The sequence below is a fragment of the Tetrahymena thermophila genome, assembly GCF_000189635.1.
Source record: "Tetrahymena thermophila SB210 genomic scaffold scf_8254824, whole genome shotgun sequence".
NCBI classification, from domain to species: domain Eukaryota; phylum Ciliophora; class Oligohymenophorea; order Hymenostomatida; family Tetrahymenidae; genus Tetrahymena; species Tetrahymena thermophila.
The window spans coordinates 22,979-48,563 of NW_002476579.1; the positions used below are offsets into that span (position 1 = coordinate 22,979).

Sequence of the window (25,585 nt, forward strand, 5' to 3'; positions counted from 1 at the left end):
TAATTAACTATGATTTACCCACTAGAAAATGTGAAATTAATAAACATAAATAATAAAATTCTACATTGAAAGTAGTAATCATCATTCTTTTTTGATTATAACACATTATGTTTATAATCATAAGTATATAATTACTTTTTACTGTAAAAACTAGTATTTTTTATTGTGGTAAATTTTCTTTAGATCATAAACTTATATAGCTAACTGTAAGTCAACAGTGATATTTACACTTTCTAATAATTCCATTTTAGATTTTATGTTCATATAAAATTTGCTTGTCAATTTAGTTCATACTTGTATAAGCTCTGATATTAGATTTTCTTTTTTGTAAAATATTTTACTAGTATCACTGATTTGATAACCTTTTACAAAGATAATTTGTAATAATTTTTGCAAAGATAAAAATAAACTGAAGTTGATTTGGAATTATTAGTTAATGCATATAACAATTTCTAGTTTTACAAAACTCAAAGATAATCTTCAGAAAAAATATTAAAGATTTTAAACATATAAAGTATTTAGTAGATAATTTGCAAAGTAACTTTTAAAGATTTCGCTTAGATATTTGTATCTTAAAACCAATTTTAGTATATTTAAAAAAATTTTTATGCTGACACTTTCCTTAAAAAAAATATGTAACCATGAATTAATTGTTTTTAAATAAGAGTAAAAAATTTGCTTATTTAAAATTTAAACCATAGGAATTAAATGAATTATAGATAATATACTTCATGATAAAATAAATAAAAAATTAATGAAATGTAATAAATTGAACATCATTCAAGTATGTAAAAAATTTTCCATTATCATTACAGAAATTCTTATTTAATTCAATCTATGAACTACGTAGAAACTAATCTGCTTTTGGTGATTCCAGTGATGTAAGATTCAATTAATTATTTATTATTTTGAAAACGATTCTGGGTGGTTAGATTTGAAATTAATGTGATTTTACTTAGAATGCCTTGTCAAAAAACTAGAAAAATTTGTCTAATAGATGAGATTTATCTTTGATATGTTAATACACTAAATTGAGTAAATTTTGATAATGATTTATCTATTTGTGGTGGTAATTAGATTATTTGGAAACTATATTAATTACGAAAAGTTATCAGTTTAAATGCCTCAAAGTAGTTTATTGATTGATGGGGATTGCAGTTGTCTTTAACAACAGTTTTGGATAATTTAATTCAAATTAAAAAGTAAAGTACACTTAAAAAGCTTAAGCATCTATTCTTGAAAATATTAGTATTTATGTTTTAATAAAAGAACATAGACAAATAATTATCAATCAGTCTTTTTTTAAAGCCAGTAAAATATGCCATTTATTTATATTTCTTTTTAAGAAATAGATTTAACATATTGTCTAATAAATCTAACTGTAACGCTTGGGTTATTATGAATTAATGAAGCTAAAAATTTTTACTAGATTTAGATTAAGTAGGAATAATTTATATATTAGCTTTTTAGTTATCTGAACGTTCTAAATGCTTTTATATTTAATTATATGGTTAGCATACATATGGTACATTTTTGTTAATCTAATTAATTATCGCAAAAATTTAATTAAATAAAAATTAATTTACTCGTCGTAATACTACAGAAACTTTGTAATTGTTAATACTGCACACAATTTTATAAATTTGTAATTATTTTCTTTTAATTGTCTTTAATTTTAAACAACCAAAAAAAATTAAACAAACTTTTTAGCGATAATTTCGATAGGCAATATTAATAAATCAAGCAGAATTTTAGATAAAAATAATAAATAAAAGATATACAAAAAAACAAAATTCAAAACAAACAAACAACATTTAATAACTAATTAATTATTGAGAAGATGTTCCCAAAGTTAACTATAGGTGGCAACAAGAGTTGCATAAGCCTAAACTCTCCTTCGGTCAGTCCAAACTTGATTGCTTTAAAAAACTAACTATTGATGTCTCCTTCTATTTTTAATGCTAACAATTCTTTTTATAAAAACAATAATAACTATAATGTAAACATCTTTTCTAATGGCATGAACGATTCTTTTTACAATAGTAAAAATAGATGGATCTTCAATTAAATCGATAATAATGCAAACAAAATTTTAAACTCATATAAAAAAGATGTAAAAGAAAAATTGCACACTACTGAAGACCTACCTTAATTTAATTTAAACACAGAGAGTGATTAAAGAATGAAAAACAACAGCCACAGAAGAAAAAGAATTATAATAAAATCTGTAGATTCTGAATCTATGATTTCTAACAATAGTCCTTAATTCTAGTAAATCAGTAATTAAAATAACATTTTTTCAGTTTAGTAATAAAATAATCTTGAAAACAATGTTTAATCCTTGAATAAGTCAAGACCACTTAAGAAAAAAGTTGTTCGCATAACTATCAATAGCCCATAAAACTAAGATAAATTTTATCTTATGGATTAGAGCAATTAATCAGAATATTAATCTCCTTAATTATTATCAGTAAATAGTGACTCAGTTAGATTAAGAAAAAGCAGTTTTTAAGGCTTTGCAATCACTGCCAGTAATAATCAGAAGTCTTTAAATCAAAGCAGCTCTTTGACATCAATTTCTTCAGCAAAATAAATTTCATAAAGCAGTATATTTAGTAACAGATCAAATAGTTCCAAATAAACCTAATGTTCCATTTAATACATACCTAATGAATCTGATAAAAATTATCAAGATTCTCCCTTCTTAAATCCATATCTCGAAGAAGAAAATCCAAGTAAATCCTCTGAGCAAATAAAGAAATCTTTAGACAAATCTTTTGAAGATCAAATGTAAAATTTAAACAATAGTTCTCCACCAAAAACTCCTGAAAGCAGTGAAAATAGTTAAGAATCCCCATACGAAGATGATTAAAGCTATTAAAATCTTTACAATTTTTTGTATTCTGATAAAAAAAAGTTAAAAAAGAGTACTTCAGTAAAAGGAATTCTTAAAAATAGCTAACCAAAACAATTTGATGTAAATTAAACAAAAATAATAAAAAAAAGAGTAAGCTTTAGTAAAGTAAAAGAATATTTTTGAACACACACTTAAACAACTAATCAAACCATTTCTTTCCTTATTTTATAAAAAATAATTAACTAAACAAATAATAAACAATTAAGTTATTTTCAATTTTCTCTATAATATAAATTTAAATTATCCAAAATTAACAAAAACAAATTTGTATTCTATCTATTACTGTATATTAAATAATATATGTATATATATTTTTAAAAGATCATTTTTATAATTTAATCATCCATTACATATCAATTCCATGGTAAATAATTATTTTATTCTATAACAAAATCCTAAATAAAATAATCTAGATTATAAGTAAATAAAATATCAGAGTGATTATGTTTATATTTTATATTGTTTTATTTCCCTTAGTTGGCTAATTTTTTACATTTTTTAAAGCTATGTTAGTTAGATTATTTCATTTTATGATAATAAATTAAACCAACTCAAATATATTTGTAAAATTAAAAAATAAGTAAAATTTGCTTATTTGCACAAGGTAAATTACAATTTTTTTAATAAAGAAAAATATTTGATTGCATAGAACTTTTACATGATTTTCATTATTTTGCATTTTATATTATATTTTGATATTTTTATTATTTATTTACCCAGATTTTTTTGAATATTGGTTAGTATTTTTAAATTATTTGCTTTATTTTATTTGTAAAGACTTGAATTTAATTCTCTCGATTCTCTTGTTTTTTTTGGATACTAATCATATCATACTTCGTCATTATTATAAGAATTTTTAATTCCAGCCTTTTAACAAATCTCTTTGTTTTTTATATTCAAAAACAGTAAAATTATAATGCACTTTTTATTTTCAGAAGTTAAGTTGTAAGATGAAAGCTTGAGTAAATGCTAAAATTACTTAAAAATATTAAAATTTATATAGAAAAAGTTTTATATTAGGAAAATTAATTATGATATAATAAAAGCTTATATTACTGATTGATTTAGCTAGAAAAAGATCCTCTGTATTATTAATTATTAATACATTTAATGAATTCAGGATGGAATAGAAAGTATTCTGCACTTTTTCTGAAAATTTTAACCAAAAATAAAAAATAAAACAAAAATTGTGGTAAAAACTTTATTTAAAACTTTAAATTAACAATTTCGAGATAATTTATATACCCGTTATATAACTATTCTTAACTAAAATGCTCGTGATAATATTTAATAAAAAGAAAGAGTCTAACATGTAAATATAAAATTTTCACTGAAATTAGTTATAGTTATTGTTTTGATTAGGTAAAAAAATTAAATTAAATTACTTGATCAGTCAATTAAAAATAAAAATAAGCTAGACCATTTTTCAGGGAAGAAATTATATATTTTAAGGCAAGCTACTTTAAGTAACTAAACAGAAAAAAACCATGATATTTTAAAAAAATTAGCATTCCTACAAATATTATTCCAAAATTATTTTTAAAATTTTTGGTTGTACATTAATAGATAGATAAATAGATAGTAGTTGAATTTTGAATTAGACTTTTTATTCCTTCATTTTTGTTTATTCATTTATTATCTTTGAATAGTTAATTGTATACTAAAATTGTTATTAAAATTCATATTAGAAATTTAATTCAATGGTATTTAAATAAAATTAAAATTATTTAATCGTCAATTTCTTGATATATTCTTTTACAAATATTTTAGTTATTTCAAATATTAAAATTATAATTTTGAGAAAGAATAAGATTTATTATTTTAAATTCATCTTATCTAGTTATTTGTCAAAAATTCCATTAAATCTATTAAATCTAGAATAAAATTGTTATTTTAATTAGTAAATTTATTTTTAAAAATATAACATATCAATAATAGGATTACTGTATTCACTCAAAGTGATTATTAATAGTTTAATTAGGTTTTCAAATAAATATAAATATATATAAAATAATATTTCCAATATTTAAAATTTTATTTATATATATTTATTTTAATAAACAAAATAAATACATTTTTAAAACAAACAGTAAATTTCTTATATTAAAATAAATAAATAAATATAATTTTAGTAAATAATTTATAGGACTTATTCATTTATATCAAATTAAATAATTCACTCTTTCTCTGTAAAATTATAAATATTGGACCATGGTACTGATGGAAAATATTTAAAGTAAATAATAATTATTAAATAATTGCTATTAAATTTTATAAAGAGAAATGAGGATTTATGAAATGGAAATATAAAATAAAAATTAATAACTGCGATATTTAGTCTAGTATGTATTATCGTAGTATATCTTAGTTAAGAGGTCTTCTAATAAAAGATAGTTGTAAAACAATACATAAAATTTTTCAAAAAATTATATTTTCATCCAAATTATTCAAGAAAAAAAATCAGAAAAATACCCTTATTTTTTAATATATTTGCTTTAAATATAAAACTTTTCACTAATTTCACTAAAATTTTTGTATTTATTTTTAAATTCTTGTTAAAATAAGAAGAAATAGTAATTATTAGTTATATAATACTTATTCTAAATAAATTTGATACTTGAATGAGATATCTCTAATATAACCTTTAATGAAAAAAAATTTTTATGTCTTTAAACTACTCATTTATTCTTATAATAGCTTATTAGGTGCCAATTATGAGGCAATATATTTAATCTTCTTAATTACCAAAATTAATAGTAGTCTTTGTAAATTGTACAAAGATTTTTGATACCATTAATTAAATCATTAATGAAACTACTTTTACAATTTATTTTTATGTATGAATTATTTGGAAACATTTTTTTACGTTTTGAATTACAAATTCTATAAAGAAATAGTACTTTAATGCCTTTTTCTACTTTATAATTCTTACTGAGCAATTTTTATTTAAAAAAAGAAATAGATCCTGCTTGTATTAAATAGCGGAGAAAATAAAAATATGACAAATTGTTAAAAATGATAAATTATAAATACCTATATAGATTAACTAAGTTATTATTTGAAAAAGCGATAATGGTTTCAAAAATACAGTTCAAATAGTTAATATTTTTTCTTTACTTTTTAAAAAAAAAGTATTATTATAACTTTAAAATAATTTTGAAGATCTAATTGTGGTAAAAACTTATCATTTCTTCAAAATTATTAAAAAACACATAAGCATGCATCATGCAATAAATTACAAGCTGTAATATATCAAATAATGTTTAAAAAAGAACTTTTTCCTTTATTTATAATAATAATAATAAAAGTGCAATAATACAAAATTTTATTTTTTGTTCTAAAAAAGTATTCTGAAAGTTAATATTTGAACTATCTATTAATATTTTTATATTTAAAATTATGGAAAAACAGTAATATTAAATCTGATTAGATAACATTTGTTTAAAAGTAAGTTATAAACAACATACATTTATTCAAATCATAAACAGTAAGTTAGCCAGCTATTACAATAGTTTTTTCTATTAGAATTATTACTTTGTGTTTGGAGTTAGTTAATTATTTTTCTCTAAATAAATTAATAAGCATATAAATATATAGATAGAAAAGGTCTAAATTTCTTCGCTGACAAATAGAAGTGACAAGAGATAAATTTTTTGAGATTCGAAGGCTAATTATTAATTATAAAATATTAAACACATATTTAACTAGCATTTGTGCTTATTAAATCAAAATCAAACTTTTTATCGAAATAAATAATTTGAATTACAATACAGTAGTATGCATAGCTATTATAATTTTTTATTTTAGGATTTTAATTAACAAAATATAGAAAAATTAAATTTATTTTATGATAATTACTAATGAAATTAGATTATCAATTAATTATTGATAGATTACCATAAAATAATAAAAATATTACTGGTTTTTATGATTAATTATGTAATACAAACTTTTGCGATAATTAAATATTAAATTTTTTTATGGATTCTTATTTTCTTACTGTTTATTTGCAAAGAATTAAAAAGAAAGAAATAAGACTTAAAATTTTGTGATAAATAATTTACTTTATAAGATTTAAATAAAATAAAAAAATTTAAACACAAATCTTATTCACTTAATAACCTACCTTTTTTTTATGCTTCCAAAACTTAATCAGAACGAAAACTCTAAAAATACTTCAACTGGGGATGTAAATCCAATGAATACTAGCTTAGTTTCTCTAAAAAATAAGTTCATGGTCTTGCCCAGCTTTTTAAATGGCACAATCAATAATACCAATAAAAGTTCCTCAAAACAAATTAACATATTTTCTCATTAAAATAATGATCCTCAGGTAAATAGTCAGAATAAATGGATACTCAGTAAAATTGATAATAACACAAACAGAATAATCAGTGCCTATAAAAAATAAAATAGCAATTTCATATCCCACAGTGAATGTAACAGTCCAGAATTATAGAAGAAATCTATGCAATAAGCACAATAAAATGAGAACTAAACTAAAAGAAGAAGAAGAATAATAAAAATATGCGATGCCGATCTCTCTAATTAATAAAGCACTCAGAATGATAGTAATAACACTTAAGAAACGTAAACTACAGAACCTAGTCAAATTCCCACAATAACGTAGTCTTCTTCCAATAAAAAAAGAAAGCTGGTCAGAAGTATGCTCTATGTTTAACCTAATACTTCTGATTAATTCATTATCTAGTAAAACGAAAATTTGATGTAAGCCAATTAGGTTTAATCGCCTCAACCATTATCGGCAAGTGACTATATTTTAAGGAATAAGTAGCAAATAAATTTTTCTGAGGCATCAACTATTATTAGAGACAAGGCTGAAACTTTGTCATTAAATAAATAATCATCTTAGTCAATTAATTTAACTGACAAGTCTTAAACAAGTCTTTCTAGCATTAAATCTCTAAGCCACTAGCGCACTCAATCCTCAATACAGTTTATTGGTAGCACTGAAAATGAAAAAGAATGTTCTCCCAAGTCTGATAATTAAACATCATAGATAAATCTAGTTTAAAATGACTAAGGAATGAAATGTTAGCTTTCTCATCCTAATTTCAAGAGTATTTTAAAATGTTCATCATAAAAATAGACAGCCTCTCCATATATAAGAATATCTAAAAAATAAGTAAGTTTCAGCTAAATAAAGTAAGTATTTTGATCAAAATATGAAAATACATCAAAATATAGAAAAAATAAAAAAAATTTTCATGCTTATTAAAGCAGATTACAAAAACTAATAAAAAAACAACCTACTTTTGCTCAACGTAAATTGGAAATAGAAAAACTTAACTAATTCTTATTGAGATAAGAATTAATAATCTGATTTTTCTGTGCAGTGTGGCTATTTTAACCACCAATTCGTTTAGTTAAAATAATCTAAATTATAATCAACTGATCAATTTTTAAAAACAAGCCAGTATAATGGAAAGATAAAAATGAATTTAAAAAAGAATAATCAAACTAAAAATCTCTAATCTAAATAAAATACCTCCCTATTTATTCTAAAATAAGCAACCTATTAAAATATGTTTAAAAATCCTAAATTATTTAACCTTAACAAAAGAAAAAAATTATATAATACTATTCATCAAATATTTTATCATAAAAATATTTATTTTTATTCATCAACTTAACTATTTATCTATCCATCCATACATATATTATATTTCATATATGACTTACTAATTAAGTATTTTCTATAAAAATATTTGCTTGAATTATAAATTTATTCATAAAGATAATATTTATAATTTATATTTATGATAATTTATAAAAATACTCATCTTGAGCTCAATGAATGCACTTTTACTTTACAAACTAAATATTTTGTTTGTTAATTTTTAAATAAAATTGTTTTATTTACTTTTTAGATGATTATTTTTTGAAAAAACTTTGTTTAAAAAATAATCATTGATTGTTCCATAATAAGAATTAATAGTTGGTTGTTACTTTAATTATTTTCCCTCAATTAATTAATCGAAATCTCTTTCTGTTTTATCTAATGATTTTTAGTCTTTAAACAATAAATTTTAATATAATAATCTTTACTCAAAAATGCACATGATTATGAAACAAGTTTTTCTTTTATTTATCTGAATGAAAGGAAGGAAGGAAGAGTATATGGATTGAGGATATTAATTTATTATTATTATTTTTATTTACATAGAAATTGTAATATTATCTTATCAATTATTTAAAAGATCGAAATCTTAAATATCTATTTATAAAGTTGAACAGGAGATATCATATAATATTTATTTAAAATATAAATATTAATTTATTTTATTTAATTTATAAATTAATACTTAATAAAATTATTTAAATAGCCTTCCTATTTTATATTTTAATTTTATTTCATACAATAAAACTAACATTTTAAATTTTGAATTTGATATTCTATTTAATTTGAAACATTCATATTTAATTGGTCTTTTAATGATCAAATAATATTAAATTCAAAAATAGTAATCACATTTCATGGTATTTTATTTTTAAAAAAAAATAATTTTTTCTTTAGATAAATTATATTATGAAGTGTTTTTGTGTTAAAGCTTTTAAACTATCTTACTTAAATAAAAAGTAATGGTAACTAACACTCATACTGAAGGTTCTTTTTAATCTTTGTTTAAATTTTTTGGTAAATTTGATGTTCTACTAAAAATAAGCTAATATTTTTAAACAATGTATATTTATTAAATATTATTGTAGCTTGCTAATAAAATAAATATTTGCTGTAAAAGTTGTTATTGTTATTTTTGTTATCTTAGTCTGACAGAACTTGGTATAAACGCGCAAATTTTTAATTTTAATTTCAAAAAATTAGAAATCAAAAATTAAAATATCATACATAATAATATCCTTTTTAAGTCAATTTATTGAACTTAAAATTTACATAAATGGATAAGAAAGATGTTCAATAGACAACATTTGATTTTGTATTTGATGCTCCTATCTACTCAGAATTTCTACCTAATAAAGACATGAATTATTATGATCCTTTGAAGACAAAAATAAATGAGAAAAGCGAGCTTGACTAGTGGTTCTTAGTTTATCATGATGATCATTACTAAAATAAGGGTTAAAAGTCTAGGGGGAAAAAAAATGATAAAAATTAATTAGATAATAAGGTATTTCCTTTCGTAAGATCAAAGGGTGATTAATTGCCTAAGACTAAAAAGAGAAAATAAATTAGCACTGATGATTATTAGTAAAAACTTGAAAAAATATAATCTTAATAATTGCCTTTAAAGCAGTAATCAAAATAGATTAAGAGGCAAACTAGCAATTTACCTGGAGTTGAGAAGCCCAATGAAACTAATAATGTTTAATAAAGCATGAGAAGAAATTCTAAAGATGATAAATAAATTGTTTCTAATACTATTAAAAATATTCCTGAGAGGAAAAACAGAATTAGTACTTAAAGTAGTAGCTAAGTTAATAGAGTAACCAGATCGAAATCAAATAGCAAAGATATTAAATCTTTCTAAGAAATACCTGCCTCTATAAAATCTTTGAAGCAAGTGAAAACTGAATAGCCTTTGAACTAAAAATAAAAAAATAATTAAGGATAAAAAATGATCGTTGAATTTGAGTCAAGATCAAATGATAGCACTTAGTAAGAAAACTCTCAAGAAACTAAAAAAACTGGGATTTTAGATTCAAAACTCTAAGTTATAAATGAAAAGTAAGATGCAGAGACTATTTAAGTTGACGTTCTATCGGACAACAATAAGATTAATTGGAAAGGTTCAAAATAAAAAGATAATAATTCATCTATAATGGAGGAATGTCCATCTAGTAAGGCAAGCAAAAAATCTGGAATCAATTTGGCTGACAACAAGGTAGAATTAACTTAAAATAATAATTAGAATTAGAATAATAACTTAAACTGTGACTTTGTGAATAAATTAATTAATGACTCTCTTTTTAATAATAAAAGCACAATGTAGTTGGCCTAAGAGATGGCAAGCTAAAAAAGCCATAATAGAATATATAGCAACATAGAAGAAGTAGATCAAGCAACTAAATAATCTGATAGCAGTAATTCTTGCATAACTAATTTATTCAATTAAATAGATACTTAAATAAATAATCAATTACTAATCACTCCACATAAAAATACTATATGTGCTGAAAATAAAATAAATCTAAAAGGCTCTACTCCTCTTTTATCCAGCCATTCGAGAGAAGATCCTACTGCAGTTTTCTTAAAGCTTTAATAAATAAATGAAGATGCATTTTAAAAATCTTAGAGAACTAGAACTAACAAGAACAAATTATTAGTTTCTGAAGATAAAAATTAACTTTCTTAGTATAAAAGACATTAGTCTTTGAATATAAGCAAACCTAGAAAGAGTATTATTTTAGATAATAGCGTTTTAGCAATTTCACATAAAAGAAAATCTGAAGTTGTAAGTGTAAAGAGAAGTAAATCAATAGATGAGTAAAGATAAGATCAGCAAATGAAGGAATTTGAGAAGGATTGGGAGAAGAAAAATGGAGTTAAATTATATATGTTAAATTATTAAAAGAGAAAGGAAATTAAATAATTATTTTTGAACTAAGAGAAAGACAAAGTAAATATTTTTTGAAAATATTAAAAATATTTATTTGTTTGCTATATATCTATTTTTGTAATATTATTGATAATGTTTATAAAAATTTATTATTTTTATTATATAATATGAATGGATTCTTTTAGTTATGGAGGGTTTTTTATATTGTTTTATTTGGAAAATATTTACTAGGAGGGTTTTTTGTTAATTTAGTATTTGAAAATTAATATATTATCAAAAAATAGCGGTTTGCTATAATCAATCCGCTACAATTTAAACACAAAGAAAATAAAAAAACCAATAATTTTTTAGTTAAATATAATATTAATATCTTTTCAATTTATAAAAAAAACCTTGTATTTGTAGTATATATCGAAATATGGGCAGACTATCCAAAAATAGCAGCAAGGATTAATCAAAGCAGCAAAAGTAGGCTGAAAAAAAGAATTCTAAATCAACAAAAAAGCAAAAAAAGGACCTTGAAGAAGAAGAGGAAGATGAAGTAGAAGATTAACTTGATAATGAAGATAATGACCTGCAAGAAAACAATGATGATGAAGATGATGATGAATAAGACAAAAACGGTGGATCAGAAAATACTGAAAAGAAAATTACATTATATGATTTATTGGATATAGAAAAGGATGCTACTATTGAATAAATAGTAATTTAAATTATTTAGTTAAGGCGATCTTGTATATTAATGAATTTTGTAAATTAAGAAAAAAGCATATAAAAAATTAGCACTTAAGATCCATCCAGACAAAAACAAAGATGACCCTCAAGCTAAAGAAAAATTTTAAAAGATAGTAGAAGCATATAATATATTGAGTGATCCTGAAAAGAAGAAAGTTTATGATGAAACTGGTAATAAAAAACAAAAATTTTGCACACAAAAAAGAAATAAGCAAGATTCTATTAAAATAGCTAGCTAAATATTTTTAATTAAAATTAGGATCATATGGCGACGATTTTAATTAACATGCATTCGAAGCAGCTTATAATTTTTATAGAGCAATTTACAAAAAAATAGAAAAAGAAGATATTATTGAATTTGAAAAAAAATATAGAGGCTCTGATATGGAAGAAGAAGACTTGATAAATTTTTATAACGAGTAATTTCTACCAGATAGACACATTTTTTCTAATATTTTTAATAATCATTTTAAAATTTTTAAATAGAAATGATGGCGATCTCACTACTATTCTTGAGTGTATTCCTTTAAGCAGAAATGAAGATGTTGATAGATTCCTTCAAAAGTATGAAGAACTCTTCAAAGCCAATAAACTAAAAAAAACTAAAGCATTCGCTAAAACAAAGAGTAAAATTATTTTGTTGGAAGAGGATGAAGAGGAAGGATTCGAAGAGTAATAGAATGGATTAAAAGATTTAGCTTAATAAATATTAGCTAAAAAGGGAGACGCTTTAAGCTTTTTAGATTCATTAGCTGAAAAGTATGGAGGACTCTCTAGCAAAAAAACTAAAAAAGCTGACACTTCTTCTGGTAAAAAATCTATGAATGGATAGAAAAAAAAATGAATTGAATATAAAAAATTTAAATAATTAATTGTTAAAAATAAAAATATTGATATTTATTTTTGTAATTATGTATATATTCTTTAAAATTATAAGATACTATAAGATATAGAAAAAACAAAAATTAAAAATCCAGTATTCATTAGTACAATTAATAATTTACTTATCTATTGACTCATTTAGTTAGTTAGCTGATGGTTTTAAATAAAAAATGAAGCTAAACTAGTCAAAATTGTTCTTTAAATTTTTAAAGAATTTACAATTCAAGGTTTTGCTATGATATCATTTTATTTTGAAGCTGATGTTACATTTTATTATTAAATTGTTTTTAAAATTAAATTCTTGAAATTATATTGACTAATGGATTGAATGTGCTTAAAAAATGAATGAATTGTATTTTTAGATATTTAGTATTTGTTTTACTTTAATTTTTGAAAATTTTTAAAATCCAAACTATTAAAAATAAAAAGATGTTTTGTTTTTGAATTATTTATTTTTTCTTGATTATTAATAAGTTATTTATAAAAAAGATAACAGAGAAAATCAAAAATCATATTAATTGAATAATATTTGTAAAAAAGAAAAGCATAATCGCTAACATAGTCAAATACAAACATAACATTCAGTAAATGAATTATAATAGCTACGGAAATCCGCAATAGCAATAATACCAATAATATAACCAGTACTAGGGAGGTCCTGGTTAGAATTAGCAATAGCAGTAATAGCAGCCCTTACCCATCAAGACAATTATAGGTAACGAAGAATTAAAGCTCATAGTTAAATGCTTGAATGATAAACCCTTTAATTATGACTACAAGCTTGTCACCTTCGATGAATTAAGCAAGTAATTCGCTTTAAAAATATGATTTAATTAAGATAATTATTAGATTGAATTATTTTAATTGTTTGAATTATTCATTTACATTTATTTATCTTATAATTAGCATTGATCTCCTTGATGTTTTATACAAAGTTTTACTCTATTTAGACAAGAATACCTTCGAAAATATTAAGTAGAAAATGCCTGAATAAATAGGTTCCGATACTTGCAATTTCTTAAATATTTTAGGTTATCCCATTCCTCCTCCTCCTAATGATGTGTAAGATACTTTTTATTAAATTTAATAAAATAAACACTATCAGTTTCAAAAACAAATAAATCTAATTTAATGCATTATAATAAATGGATATCCTGATAAATGATTTTAAAATTCACTTGAAATGATAAAATTAATCAACAAAATTTTCAATTTAGATTAAAAATAAAATTTTTTTATAAAAATATTAAGGCCATTTCAAACTCAATTATTGTAAGGAGAAAAGAGAGTTGTTAATCCTATTTTATACTATTTATTGTCCAGACTTGAAGAGCACTAACAAAGAGCTTATTTAGCTAAGTATTTGGTACCTTTCACTCTTCCTGAAGATATTCCTTTCGATGAGGAAATGAAAACTTTCAATGATAAATATAAAGATTTACAAGCTGAATTCCAAGTTCACCATTAAGATTATCAAGCTGCTTTGCGCGAATCTTAAGTAAATAACTTAATAATATTCTATATAAAATATTGATTTTTAAATTGTGAATGACAATATTTTTTATAAATAAAAATGATAGAATCCAACTGAGTTGAAAAAGGTTTTAGCAAGTTTAGAAGGTGAAAGAGAACAATTGATTAGCAAAATTAACATTTCTAAATCTAAAAATACCATGAATCCTGAATTCCAAGCTCTTTTGGAAGAAACTAATTTGCTTAGAAAAGAATAAGAAGAAGAAGCTCGTTTAGATGACAAGATTTATCAATAAAAATCATAATTAGAATATACTGATTAGCAATTGTTAACAGCCCAATAGCGTTTGCTTGATGCATAAAAGAGTATGGACCCTTCCAACACTCCAGAACAAATGCTTCAATCAATGAGAAATGAAGTTAAAAAGAACAGAGAGCTCTCCACAATGAGACTTGCAATCGAAATCAATGAAAAGAAAAAAAAACTTGAAGCTACTGAAAAGCTCCTTATGGAACCTCCCATGACCTAAGGTGAGTTGTCAAACTTAGACAACTAACTTGTTGTACTTAGAAGAGGTATTATTTTATTTATTAAAATTGATTTCATAAATTATTTTTATGACGAAAAAATGATAAAAAAGAAACCACTAATTTATAACTAATTTTTGAATATTTATTTATTTATAGATTTTTGAAAATTTAATTTATGTAAAATAAATAAACAAATTTTAAAAATTTAATAATAATCTATATCTTTACTTAATTTTAAATAGCTGTCACTATACTTGAAGAAAAGCTTGCCAAAAAGCCACCATAGGATGATTCCAAGCTTCTCATTTACAGATAGTCAGCATAACAAGTAGCTCGTAAGAAAGAAAAAGCTATCGAAGAACTCAAAAGAACGGAAGAAGAGCAAACAACTCTTGAAAAGAAGGTATAAGTCTTAACAGAAAAATTAAATAAAGAAAGAGGTAATTATTTTTAAATAAATTATTATTTAATAAATAATTAACATACTTACTTATATTAAAATAGGTGCAGGCATAGGTGGAATAAGTGATATGAATGCTTATGTCAAAACTGTTGCAGAAAAAGCTGCAAAATGCAAAGAAATGAGAAAGCAACTGTCTAATTTAGAACAAGAAAAAATCTTGCTTTCACGTACTGAAGAAGTTTTAAAGAAAAACAAAACAGAATATGATTAAATGCTTAAAAAGCTAGAAAAGGAAAAAAATATTGAAGGTTTTTCAGGTATTGCCCAACAAGGTGAAAATTTAACACAAATTAATAACGAAATGAATGAATAAAAGGAGAAAAAACTAGAGGAATTCTCTCAACTCACTGTTAAATACAACTAAATGAAGAAGGAGAAATAAGTTTATCTCAAATAATAAGCTGAAGAATAAAAAGAAATGCAAAAAAAGATGGAAGTAAGAAAATTAGTATCAATTATTAAGTATTTATTCTTAAATTTAAAAAAAGGAAGTCGAATAAGTTTGGAAAACTAAAAAAGCTGAATACGACAGAGTTATTCTTAAGAGCGAGTCTGAAATAAATTAACTTGAATAAGAAGTAAAGAAATTGAAGGAAGAAGTATATAGAGATGATACTAAAATAACTTCCCTGAAATATAGTCAACAAATCTTAGACTTGAAGCTCAATAGACTTAACGAAGAAGAAAAATACTAAAAGGGAGAAAAGTAACTCAGTAGTTAATATAAAAGTTATGTTGAACTTTTCAATGGGGAAGTAAATATAAAACAAATTTTTAAAAAATTGCTTTAATTTATTTAATCTTAATTTAGGCTAGAAGATTAGATGAATAAATTATTGACCTTAGAAAGCAAAGAGAACTAGTCAAGGAAAATCACGAGCCCAGCATTAGACAATAATAAATGTTTGCAGACCTTAAAAAATTCCTTACCTATAAATTATAGGTAATAAATATAATCTAAAATTAAAAAAATTTATAAATTAATTATTACTGATAATGATTTTAATTTAAAAAAAGGTTTCAAGGAAGTAAAATAACGCAGGAAAAGGTGCTGGTGGAGACTATAATATATTAACTATTAATTGAAAATCAGATTCTTATTATTAGTTAATGTCTGCAAAGGAATCTTTGTGAAAATAATTAATAAATTAAATAGTAATTTTACTTAATTAACTTAAAAAAATTAACTTTTACAATATGTAAAAAGAATAGGAAAAATTTATATTAATTTGTAATTTTAAATATTTACAGATAATATGTAAAACTTACTTTTCTTTTTATTCTTTTTAAAAATTAAATACATAGAAAAATAAATAAATTATTTTTAAAATTTAAAGTTTTTAATTAATTTTGGCTAAAATAAAAATAACAATCATAGAATATTTGCATATTTGTTAAAAGCAAATGAAATAAAAACTATTTTTTCAAAATTAGATTCTTAAGAATAATTGTTCTAATTCACAAAATTCTTATTATGATAGAATAAAATAGCATTTAATTAAGTTAAATCTTAATACTTGAGAGTATTACTTTGAATTGTTTACTTTATTATAAAGAAATATCTATTTTTATTGAGATCTTTTTTCAAGTTAAATAAATTCGATGTAGATATGCCCTCATAGCAGAATTTTTTATATACAGTATCAAAATTGCTTAGAATTTTTTTAAAAGTTTATCTCAATATTATTTATATAAAGGCTTTTATTTAAGTTATCAAATACTAAATTTGTTTAAATAATTTGAATTAATTTACTATCTAAATAATTTCAAATATTTTATTTTTAAATATTAGTAATTAATTTACAAAATAAAATTTCACTAAAATAAATATAAGTATTTAAATATTGTAAGCTCAAAAAAGATATTACAAGTAATACAATTACTACTTATTCTTTCTATATAATTTTTTTTTGATGATTATCATTATAATATAAGAAATCTTATAAATTTTTGGAAATGCTTTCATGTATTGTTTATAGACTTATATATCCAAAAATTTTATTAATAATCTTCAGTGTAAAGATTTTTATTCAAATTAACTTTATAGTTTATTGAAATTCACGTCTGAAAATGAATGATTGGTTTTAATTTATAATCTTAAAAAGTATACTGATTAGATAAAAACAATAGTTTAGTATACTAACATATTTTATATGTATTAATGAATGACAGAACTATGCCTTTCTTATGTTAAAAAATAATAAATAGATTTCTAATCAATTATTAATTAATTGATTTTATATATCAAGTAAAACTTAATTACTTTGAAATTTACATAAATCTTTTAGTAGAAGAGAGAGCTATTTCAATTATAAGATATTTCAAAATTGTTTTAAAATTCATTTACAATTTAGTTGAAGTTAGAATACAAATTATAATAAGAGAATAATACTTGAAATTATTAGTTAGAATATATATATTCTTCAGATGGCAGATAATAATGATGACCTTTTTGGTTAAGTTGAGAATAACACATAATAAAACGATGTTCATGTTGAAGATATTGAAGATAATGACGATTATAATTAGGAGGATCACATTGACGAAAATGAAGTAGGAAAAAAAAAAGAGATGCGTAAGAAGAAGAAAGAAGAATTTGTCAAAAGGTATTTGATGGAGAAAGAGTGGTGGAAGGATGAATAACGCAAAATAGAGGAGTAAAAAAGGAAAGAATAAGAATTAATGAAAAAGAGAATGCAATAATTTACTAATGCAGATTAACTTTCAATTTTAGAAAAGTACGAAGCACAAGACTAAGAAGATGAATTTTTCAAGCCAATGACAAAATTCAAAGGACCAACAAGTAATTTATTCATTTGCTTTTTGTACAGTTTTAGGTTTTAAAAATATTTTAAAATTAACTAATTACAAATAAAAATATTAGGTGATAGAGTACTAACAAATAAATACTGTATTTATTTATGGATAGTTTTGAACGGTTTCTTTGTTTTTACTTCTATTTATGGTAATTAATTTATAAAATAAATTTATAAATGAATAAAGAAATTAATTTAATTTGTTTATGTACTTACTATAGTTTTAAGTGATGGTAGGCCATCTCGTCTCGCTAATGGCTATGATTTCAGAACAGAACTTTGTGGAAATGGGAAGTACTCTAAACAGCCTTATCTGTATTATTTAAACCCTGTTTAAGATATAAGAGTAGCTATGTGTGTCTCTTCTTGTCCTACTTCTTCAGTAAATATATTTTGTAAACATCAAAAAATAATCATAATTTTTATAAATTAGGGTCCACTTATTTGTTTATACGACACATCAGGAAAGACATATGATTAAGTTTTTTCAAAATTCTGTTATACCTAAATGCAGTCTTCGAATAGGAGTAAATATTGTGTTCCTAATGAACCCATTAATGGAGCTGTAGTAAACTCCTACTTAGAAAGCTTCGATCTATCTGTCAAGAGATATGCATCTGATATTATGCTTGTAATTAAAAATTTTAAATCTATAATTTTTTTAAATAAATTAATTTTCAAATAAAATTTAGGGAGTTGATATCATGCTTTGTGGAGCATTACTAACAGTTATTTTGTCCTTTTCATTTTTGTATTTTTTAAAAAATTAAAGCACGGTTTCTTGCTTTGTGAGTTTAGTATTTTTATTCATTTTGATGTGCTGTGGTGGTTTAGCGTTCATGTTTTACAGAGAATACCTTTTAGTAAATCTAACTATTTTAAACATTTATTCAATTTTATTTAAATATAAAAAAAATAGGAACTTCAAAAAAATTGTTTCACTTTAAGAGATGAAAATAATTGTGTTGGTTCAAGAGGTTACTCTTTTAGGGTAGTTTTATTTATAATATAAACATTAATTTTACATTTAACTAATTTTATTTTTATAGAGTGCTGCAATTAGCGTTGTTGTCTTGGCAGGCTTGTATGTGATACTTTTAATGATTTTATCAAAAAGAATAGTTAAAATAGTAGGATTTCTTAAAATAGCATCTTAGGTTGTATAAATCATGTAACAAATTAAGTGGATTCCCTTTTATGTTCTTATAATTGCTATTGTTGTTGCTGCTCTATCTCTTATTAATGTCCCTTTTGGACTATCAGTAGCTGATGTTGTTGTTGTAAATTCTAACCCAGGAGGTATTCATTAATTTTTTGTTTACTGATTTTAATAAACTAAATTATATTAAATAGCAATCAGTGGAGGGAAACTGAAAGTTATGTAGTTTAGCGGATTTGCTTACTTTATAGGGTTTTATGATTTTTTTATATTTATCATATGGATGCTGTTTTTGTTAGGATTTAGAGATTTATTTGTAAGCTATAGCATTACTCTTTGGTTTTTTACAAAAAGAAAAGACACAGTTCAAGTAAATTAAACATTTTTTTAAGTGGCATTGACAATTATTATTAAACGCATGTTAAATTATTAATTAGATTCCTAAATGGGTTATTTTCAAGAACATTTTTAGATATCACTTTGGTACTGTAGTCATGTTTTCACTTATTAGTACTGTAATCACAATTCCTAAGATATTTATTATGGCTCTTAGAAGATCACTAAGAAGTTTGCCATAATATTTAAATTCAGTTCGTTACTTTTAGGCTACTTGTAACTGCTGTTTATTTTCTTATGAGAAGTTTTTACGTTATTTCTCCAAAAGCTCTCTTGTCCAAGTTGCTATTACAAGCATGGAATTTTATCCTTCCTCTAAAATAGCATATTTTTTGATTTTTAGAAATAAAGAAAAGATATCTGACATGGATGGAATGCAATGTAAATATTTATTTTTTTTTAAATTTACTTATAAGAAAAAATTAAAATAAAAAGAATTTGTAGTAAGTAATATAAAATTCCTAATTTCGTTTACGTCCTTCCTATTTGTCTATGTTATCCTTAGTTTTATCAATACAACACCTTTGACAAATTACAGTACCTCAGAAATCGAAAACAAGTTTTTCCCTGGATTAATAGTTGGAATGTTTTCTTACTTCTTTTCATCAGTAATATAAAATTTCATCAAAAATTATTCAATCATTAAAACTTAAAAAATTTACTTTAAAATAAAATTAATTTTCAAATAAAAAATTGATTTGTTAAAAATCAATTTATTGAAAATCTAAGATAGTAAATAGCTTTATTAATTGGGATTTATTAAGAATTCTACAAATTTTATTTGCTAAAAAAAGTTAGTTTCAAATATAAAAATTGAAATAAAAATTTATTAATTATTTTATTAATTTAAAATAAAATCATAAAGATATTTCTTGGGTCATATGATATAACTTGCAAATCAGTAATCTAATGCTACCTGATTGATCAAGAAATATTTTATGGTGAGAATAGATATGTGGAACCTTTTATTAAAAATGTATTCGAATATTATGTCTAAGAAGATTTAGAAAAATATAAAATCTAGTCAAAAGCTGGTGTAAATGTAGATGAGAATAAAGTTTATGAAAAAGATAAATCAGATGATGAAAGTAACTAATTAACTAACAAAAATATTAAATTTTTGAGTTTTAAAAGTAGAAGATTAATATTTAATTTTGTGTATAAAATTTATTAGAAGCTTAAAGTGAAGATGAAGACTCTTAGAATAGTGATGAAGAAGAGTTTTAAAAAAATAAAAAGAACACTGCCATTATAAATGATAATACAGCTACAACAAAGATGTAAACTGCTACAGGAGCTATTAAACCTGCTAATGATTCTACATTATTAGGAGCTAAACCTATGACTAATACTCTTAATACACAAACAAACTATGGTACTCCATAACGTTTAATAACAGATGAAAAATCTGGATTTAATAATAGTCCTCAAAATCCAACAGCTATAATTAAAAATAATAATTTACAGACTAGGGAATAAGAATTAGTGAATTTAAACAATAGTAATGATAGTGATGACTATAATTAAAAAAGTATAACCATAAAAAACAATAATAATAATTCAAGTCTTGCTTTCAATTAATCTAATTTTAGAATAAATACAGCAGCTTCGAATTAATAAACTCCAATTATTGGTAATAAATTTATATAAATCATCTAAAATTACTTAATTAACGTTTTTCATAATTAATAGCTTCTTAAAATAACAAAGTCACTCCTACTACTATCTAACTTACAAACCTATAAAATATTAATTATTCATCAAGTGGAAATAATTATCAAAGATAGCCTCAAGGTAATTTTAAACTCAATATTGATTAAAAAAATTTTAAACTTGTTAATTTTTTCTCAAAAAAAATTTTTTTAAATAATTTAAATATTAAAAAAGGTAATCAATTCAATAACTAACGAATTAATTCATAATCTTAATTAAATGGGCCAATGTTTAACTAGTATAGAGATAACACTGCTCCAATTATGAACTAGCCTAGAATTCCTTCACAGTCTAACATGTTTATAGGAAATACATAGCCAATTAGCAGCATACCTTCTTAAACTAATTTTTTGTATAATGGGCAAAGACCTACTTAACCCTCAATGCAAAATATTAGATAATCTTATCCAATGTTCACAAATAATTAATAAAATGATGGTGATGATGAAGATGACGATTATGGATTAGGGGCTAATCCTTATGCTACTGTAGATATAAATAAAAATACATAGTAACGTTAACCTAATAGGAATGAAATGAGATTGCTTAACGCTTCTTATGCCTCAAGTGGAATAAGAGGAGCTACTGGATAATCTAATGCTAGTAAAGTTTCTAAGGTGAGTAAGGCTTCTTTTGATCCTTTCGTATAATTTTAATAGAATCAAATAAATGTAGATAGTGATGAAGAAGATGATAATTGAATATATTATTAAATTCTTTTGTAAAAGATCAATATATATATATTTGTTTGCAAATTCATTTAAAATTTATTTCCAAAAATAAAAAATAACTAAAACTATTACAAAAAAAATATGAATGTTTAAGTAAGTAACAAGTTAATAAAATTATTGCTAAAAACAGGTGTTCTTTAATCTTAAAAAATATAAATATTTAATGTATATTAATATTATTTCATTTGTAAACACACCTAGAGTATTAAGATAAATTTAATTATTTATGATTCATCAAAGTTAGTAAAATTGACATTCTACAATTGATAAAGATTTTATGTTGTTAATAGTATTTTTATTATTATTTATAAGAAAAAAATTTAGTATAATTTATGAAGTTTGATTATATTTTGTGTTATTTATTTAATAAAAAAGCTAAAATGTTTCATTATTAATGAATGGATAGTAAATTAAAGTATAAATTTTTTCAATATCATTCATTTTAATTAAAAATAATCCTTCTAATGATTAAGACATATTTTATGATTGATAATCAATTATTTATTTTCAACAGCAAAAGTGTATGTTTTAGATTATCGTAAAGAAAATATCTTTTGATAAAATTATTAAAATATTGATTAGAAAATTATAAAATTACTAGTGTATCAATGATTTCGATGATTCATTGATAACGATCATTATTTAGTAGTTATAAACTTTCCTTGATAAATTTAACAAACAATACTTAATCGTGTCTCATTTATGATTGGAGTAGAGTTAGTGAAGTTGGATTAGTTTGGATTTAGGTTAAGGTTTATTTGATGAATTTTTCTATTTTATTAAAATTTAAATCAATATAAGGAAATTAAAATTTGTTTATTGTTTTTTTAATTGAGAATACAAAACTCTAGCTCATCTTAAATTAATACTCACATGTTCTTATCTTAGCATAAAACTAAATATTTACTTTTTTTAATATTATGAGATACAAAAAGTATTTGTATGGTAACATAAATATGATTAAAATTATAGGCATTCATTTTATATTAAAAATTTTTTAAATTTCTCTTTATAAAATAAATATTTGATTGAAGATGCACATTTTGTTATTTGCATATCTGGGAATCTGTGAGGGATGTGTATAGTATGTTTTTTTGCAGTTGATCCTTGATTAATTATCCTAAATCATAATTGTATAAGTATTTTTTGAAATGATAAATTTTAATTATTTTGAAAATTATCCTAATTGTTTATTATTGATTGAGATAAATAAAATTGTATATTTAAAGTTATATTGTTTTCTTTTTATTTCTACTTAAAATTTCATTAAAATATCCTTGATAAATTTTATTAAAAAGCTTAGTCTTTAAATATATTTAATTAATTTAAATATTTATCTTAACTTTATATTGAAGAATAAAATAATTAAAATAATTTTTAATTTTATTTTTGAAAACAAATGTTTCTGTTTGATTGAAAATAAAGCAATTGAAAGATATTAAAAGAGCTTGTAGGAAATCTAAATATTGAAGATTAAAAGATTTAAGTAGACCAAAAAGAATCAAATAGAAATATCAGCAGTGTTATATGGATATAAATCTAAAAACTAATTAATTTAAATATTATGTAGTATTTCATATAAAATTAAATATTTTAAATAGTACTTTTGAGTAAAGTCTCTAACTTCCTTATTTAACATAAAATTAATAATTTCCATTAGACCTTTTGTTTATAAAATGTACAAAAAGGGTAAGTAATAGATAGATACAAAACTTTCAATTAGATATTATTTTATGATTGGCAATATTCAAAACAGGAAAGCCATCCCTTAGCAAACCTAACACTTTTTAAACACTTTGCTAAAATTTGTTTAATTATATTTCTATTTTTTTAATCTTAATCATTTCTTTGATTGTCTATTTTTACCAGAAGAGAGCTTAGCTTCATTAAATACTACATATTAATTAATAATTGGATCGAATTTTCTCAAACTAAGTTTCTTAATAACTTCAGCTCTATTTAATGATTTTAAAATGCTTTTCTTTACTATAATTTTAAAATTTAATTTCTTACTTAGCGTTTCTCTTGGCGAGGTAGAAGAAACCAGTACCTGCGCTACTAACTAACTTAAATAAGATTGAATTTTTAGCCATTCTTAAAATTTTAATATTTTTAATAACTTTTTCTTTAATCTAAATGTTATTTGATATTAATTGATACTTTTTTAAAGCGATTATTTCCCATTCATGCTAACAAGCAATCAAGCAAGCAAAAAAAACAAAAAAGTTTGATTTAAAATACTATAAAATTTTTTAATATCTAAAGATTAATCCTCAAAATAAAATAGCCTGAATGATATAGTTAAATACAATTTATTATTAATTTATTCTATTTTAATAAAAAATCAATAATTTATTCTTTGACCTTAAAAAGATATTTTGGTAGTTTAATTTTATTTATTAAATTTATTAAAAATGAATTATGGGCTTTTATTTAAATTATTTATTTACTTTTAAGTGTTTTATTAAATTTATTTTTTTTTTAATTGAATAAAATGGAAAGCTTTTTTAGAAAATTAATTATAAAGTAAGAAAAGAGAAAGATTTTTATGTTTGATTAATTAAGGGAAGTTAGGGTTAGCCACTCCTTAGTTACGTGCATGCTAAGGGCAACAGCGTCGGGACCAGTGGCAAGCCACTAGTTTGTCCGACCCCTTGAAAAATTAATGTGAAACCACATGTCCCAGTAGGGACAGTATCAGTTTTCACACTGATAAGAACAGATACTACACTTGATCTTAGCCAAAAGGCCGAGAAGGTATGAAAATTCTTCAATAGCTATACAGCTAAATATATAGTTAAGTCAATTATTTATTATTATGGTTCTTTATTAAATTTTATTAATTTTAAATATTTAAACTGAAGGGAATAATCAAGTATTTATTAGAAAAGTAAGAAATAAGTAAATTGATTGGCTTTAATTTTAACATTATGTAATTTAAATTTATTTACATATTTAAAGTTAACATAAAAATTATAATAGTAATTATTTGTTTAATTATCAAGAAATTTCATATTGTTTATTTTTCATTTTTTTCATGCATTTTTTCATGAAGATTTTGTTATAATTTTATTATTTACCTTTATGTTTAAATTATTGACATATCTAAAATAATTATTGAAAATTAATAGAAGAGAAAAAAAATATAGTTTTGTTTGATTAATTAAGGGAAGTTAGGGTTAGCCACTCCTTAGTTACGTGCATGCTAAGGGCAACCGCGTCGGGACCAGTG

At 22.3% G+C, this 25,585-nt stretch overlaps 8 protein-coding genes across 8 annotated transcripts in view; 6 read left to right on the forward strand and 2 right to left on the reverse strand. All coding sequences in view use genetic code 6, as the record gives it.

Moving 5' to 3' along the window:
• TTHERM_001012120 (hypothetical protein) overlaps positions 1-246 on the reverse strand; it is a gene marked incomplete at both ends in the record, with an annotated part of 426 nt that extends 180 nt beyond the window's left edge. The window contains 2 exons of the mRNA XM_012795257.1: positions 1-21; positions 136-246. The exon at positions 1-21 is cut by the window's left edge and continues 180 nt beyond it. Of these exons, the coding sequence (XP_012650711.1) occupies positions 1-21; positions 136-246 (132 nt within the window). The remainder of the gene's footprint in view (positions 22-135) is intronic.
• A 1,594-nt stretch (positions 247-1,840) lies between these two features.
• On the forward strand, positions 1,841-3,040 carry TTHERM_01013120 (hypothetical protein; the record flags this gene model as incomplete). Its single annotated transcript, XM_971478.1, has 1 exon — positions 1,841-3,040. One exon carries the CDS (start codon positions 1,841-1,843, stop codon positions 3,038-3,040), a length of 1,200 nt encoding a protein of 399 aa, XP_976571.1.
• Positions 3,041-7,004: 3,964 nt separating this feature from the next.
• On the forward strand, positions 7,005-8,096 carry TTHERM_01013130 (hypothetical protein; the record flags this gene model as incomplete). The annotated part of the gene is made up of 1 exon (XM_971479.2): positions 7,005-8,096. The coding sequence occupies exon 1, from the start codon at positions 7,053-7,055 to the stop codon at positions 8,094-8,096; it is 1,044 nt and encodes a 347-aa protein (XP_976572.1). The 5' UTR covers positions 7,005-7,052.
• Positions 8,097-10,540: 2,444 nt separating this feature from the next.
• TTHERM_01013140 (hypothetical protein) lies at positions 10,541-11,529 on the forward strand (the record flags this gene model as incomplete). The annotated part of the gene is made up of 2 exons (XM_971480.3): positions 10,541-10,779; positions 10,878-11,529. The coding sequence occupies 2 exons, from the start codon at positions 10,541-10,543 to the stop codon at positions 11,527-11,529; spliced, it is 891 nt and encodes a 296-aa protein (XP_976573.2).
• Positions 11,530-11,872: 343 nt separating this feature from the next.
• Positions 11,873-13,033, forward strand: TTHERM_01013150 (DnaJ domain protein; the record flags this gene model as incomplete). Its single annotated transcript, XM_971481.3, has 4 exons — positions 11,873-12,157; positions 12,216-12,360; positions 12,449-12,608; positions 12,676-13,033. The coding sequence occupies 4 exons, from the start codon at positions 11,873-11,875 to the stop codon at positions 13,031-13,033; spliced, it is 948 nt and encodes a 315-aa protein (XP_976574.2).
• Positions 13,034-13,659: 626 nt separating this feature from the next.
• On the forward strand, positions 13,660-16,624 carry TTHERM_01013160 (intraflagellar transporter-like protein; the record flags this gene model as incomplete). Its single annotated transcript, XM_971482.1, has 9 exons — positions 13,660-13,877; positions 13,978-14,133; positions 14,323-14,569; positions 14,652-15,120; positions 15,318-15,515; positions 15,580-15,974; positions 16,027-16,293; positions 16,350-16,481; positions 16,556-16,624. 9 exons carry the CDS (start codon positions 13,660-13,662, stop codon positions 16,622-16,624), a joined length of 2,151 nt encoding a protein of 716 aa, XP_976575.1.
• Positions 16,625-17,965: 1,341 nt separating this feature from the next.
• TTHERM_01013170 (plasma-membrane choline transporter) lies at positions 17,966-22,323 on the forward strand (the record flags this gene model as incomplete). Its single annotated transcript, XM_971483.2, has 14 exons — positions 17,966-18,341; positions 18,423-18,503; positions 18,576-18,736; positions 18,788-18,985; positions 19,047-19,217; positions 19,274-19,345; positions 19,404-19,653; positions 19,708-19,883; positions 19,951-20,290; positions 20,345-20,517; positions 20,775-20,997; positions 21,084-21,542; positions 21,602-21,703; positions 21,797-22,323. The coding sequence occupies 14 exons, from the start codon at positions 17,966-17,968 to the stop codon at positions 22,321-22,323; spliced, it is 3,309 nt and encodes a 1,102-aa protein (XP_976576.2).
• Positions 22,324-24,193: 1,870 nt separating this feature from the next.
• On the reverse strand, positions 24,194-24,446 carry TTHERM_01013180 (50S ribosomal protein L33; the record flags this gene model as incomplete). The annotated part of the gene is made up of 2 exons (XM_971484.2): positions 24,194-24,308; positions 24,367-24,446. 2 exons carry the CDS (start codon positions 24,444-24,446, stop codon positions 24,194-24,196), a joined length of 195 nt encoding a protein of 64 aa, XP_976577.2.
• Between the last annotated feature and the right edge of the window lie 1,139 nt (positions 24,447-25,585).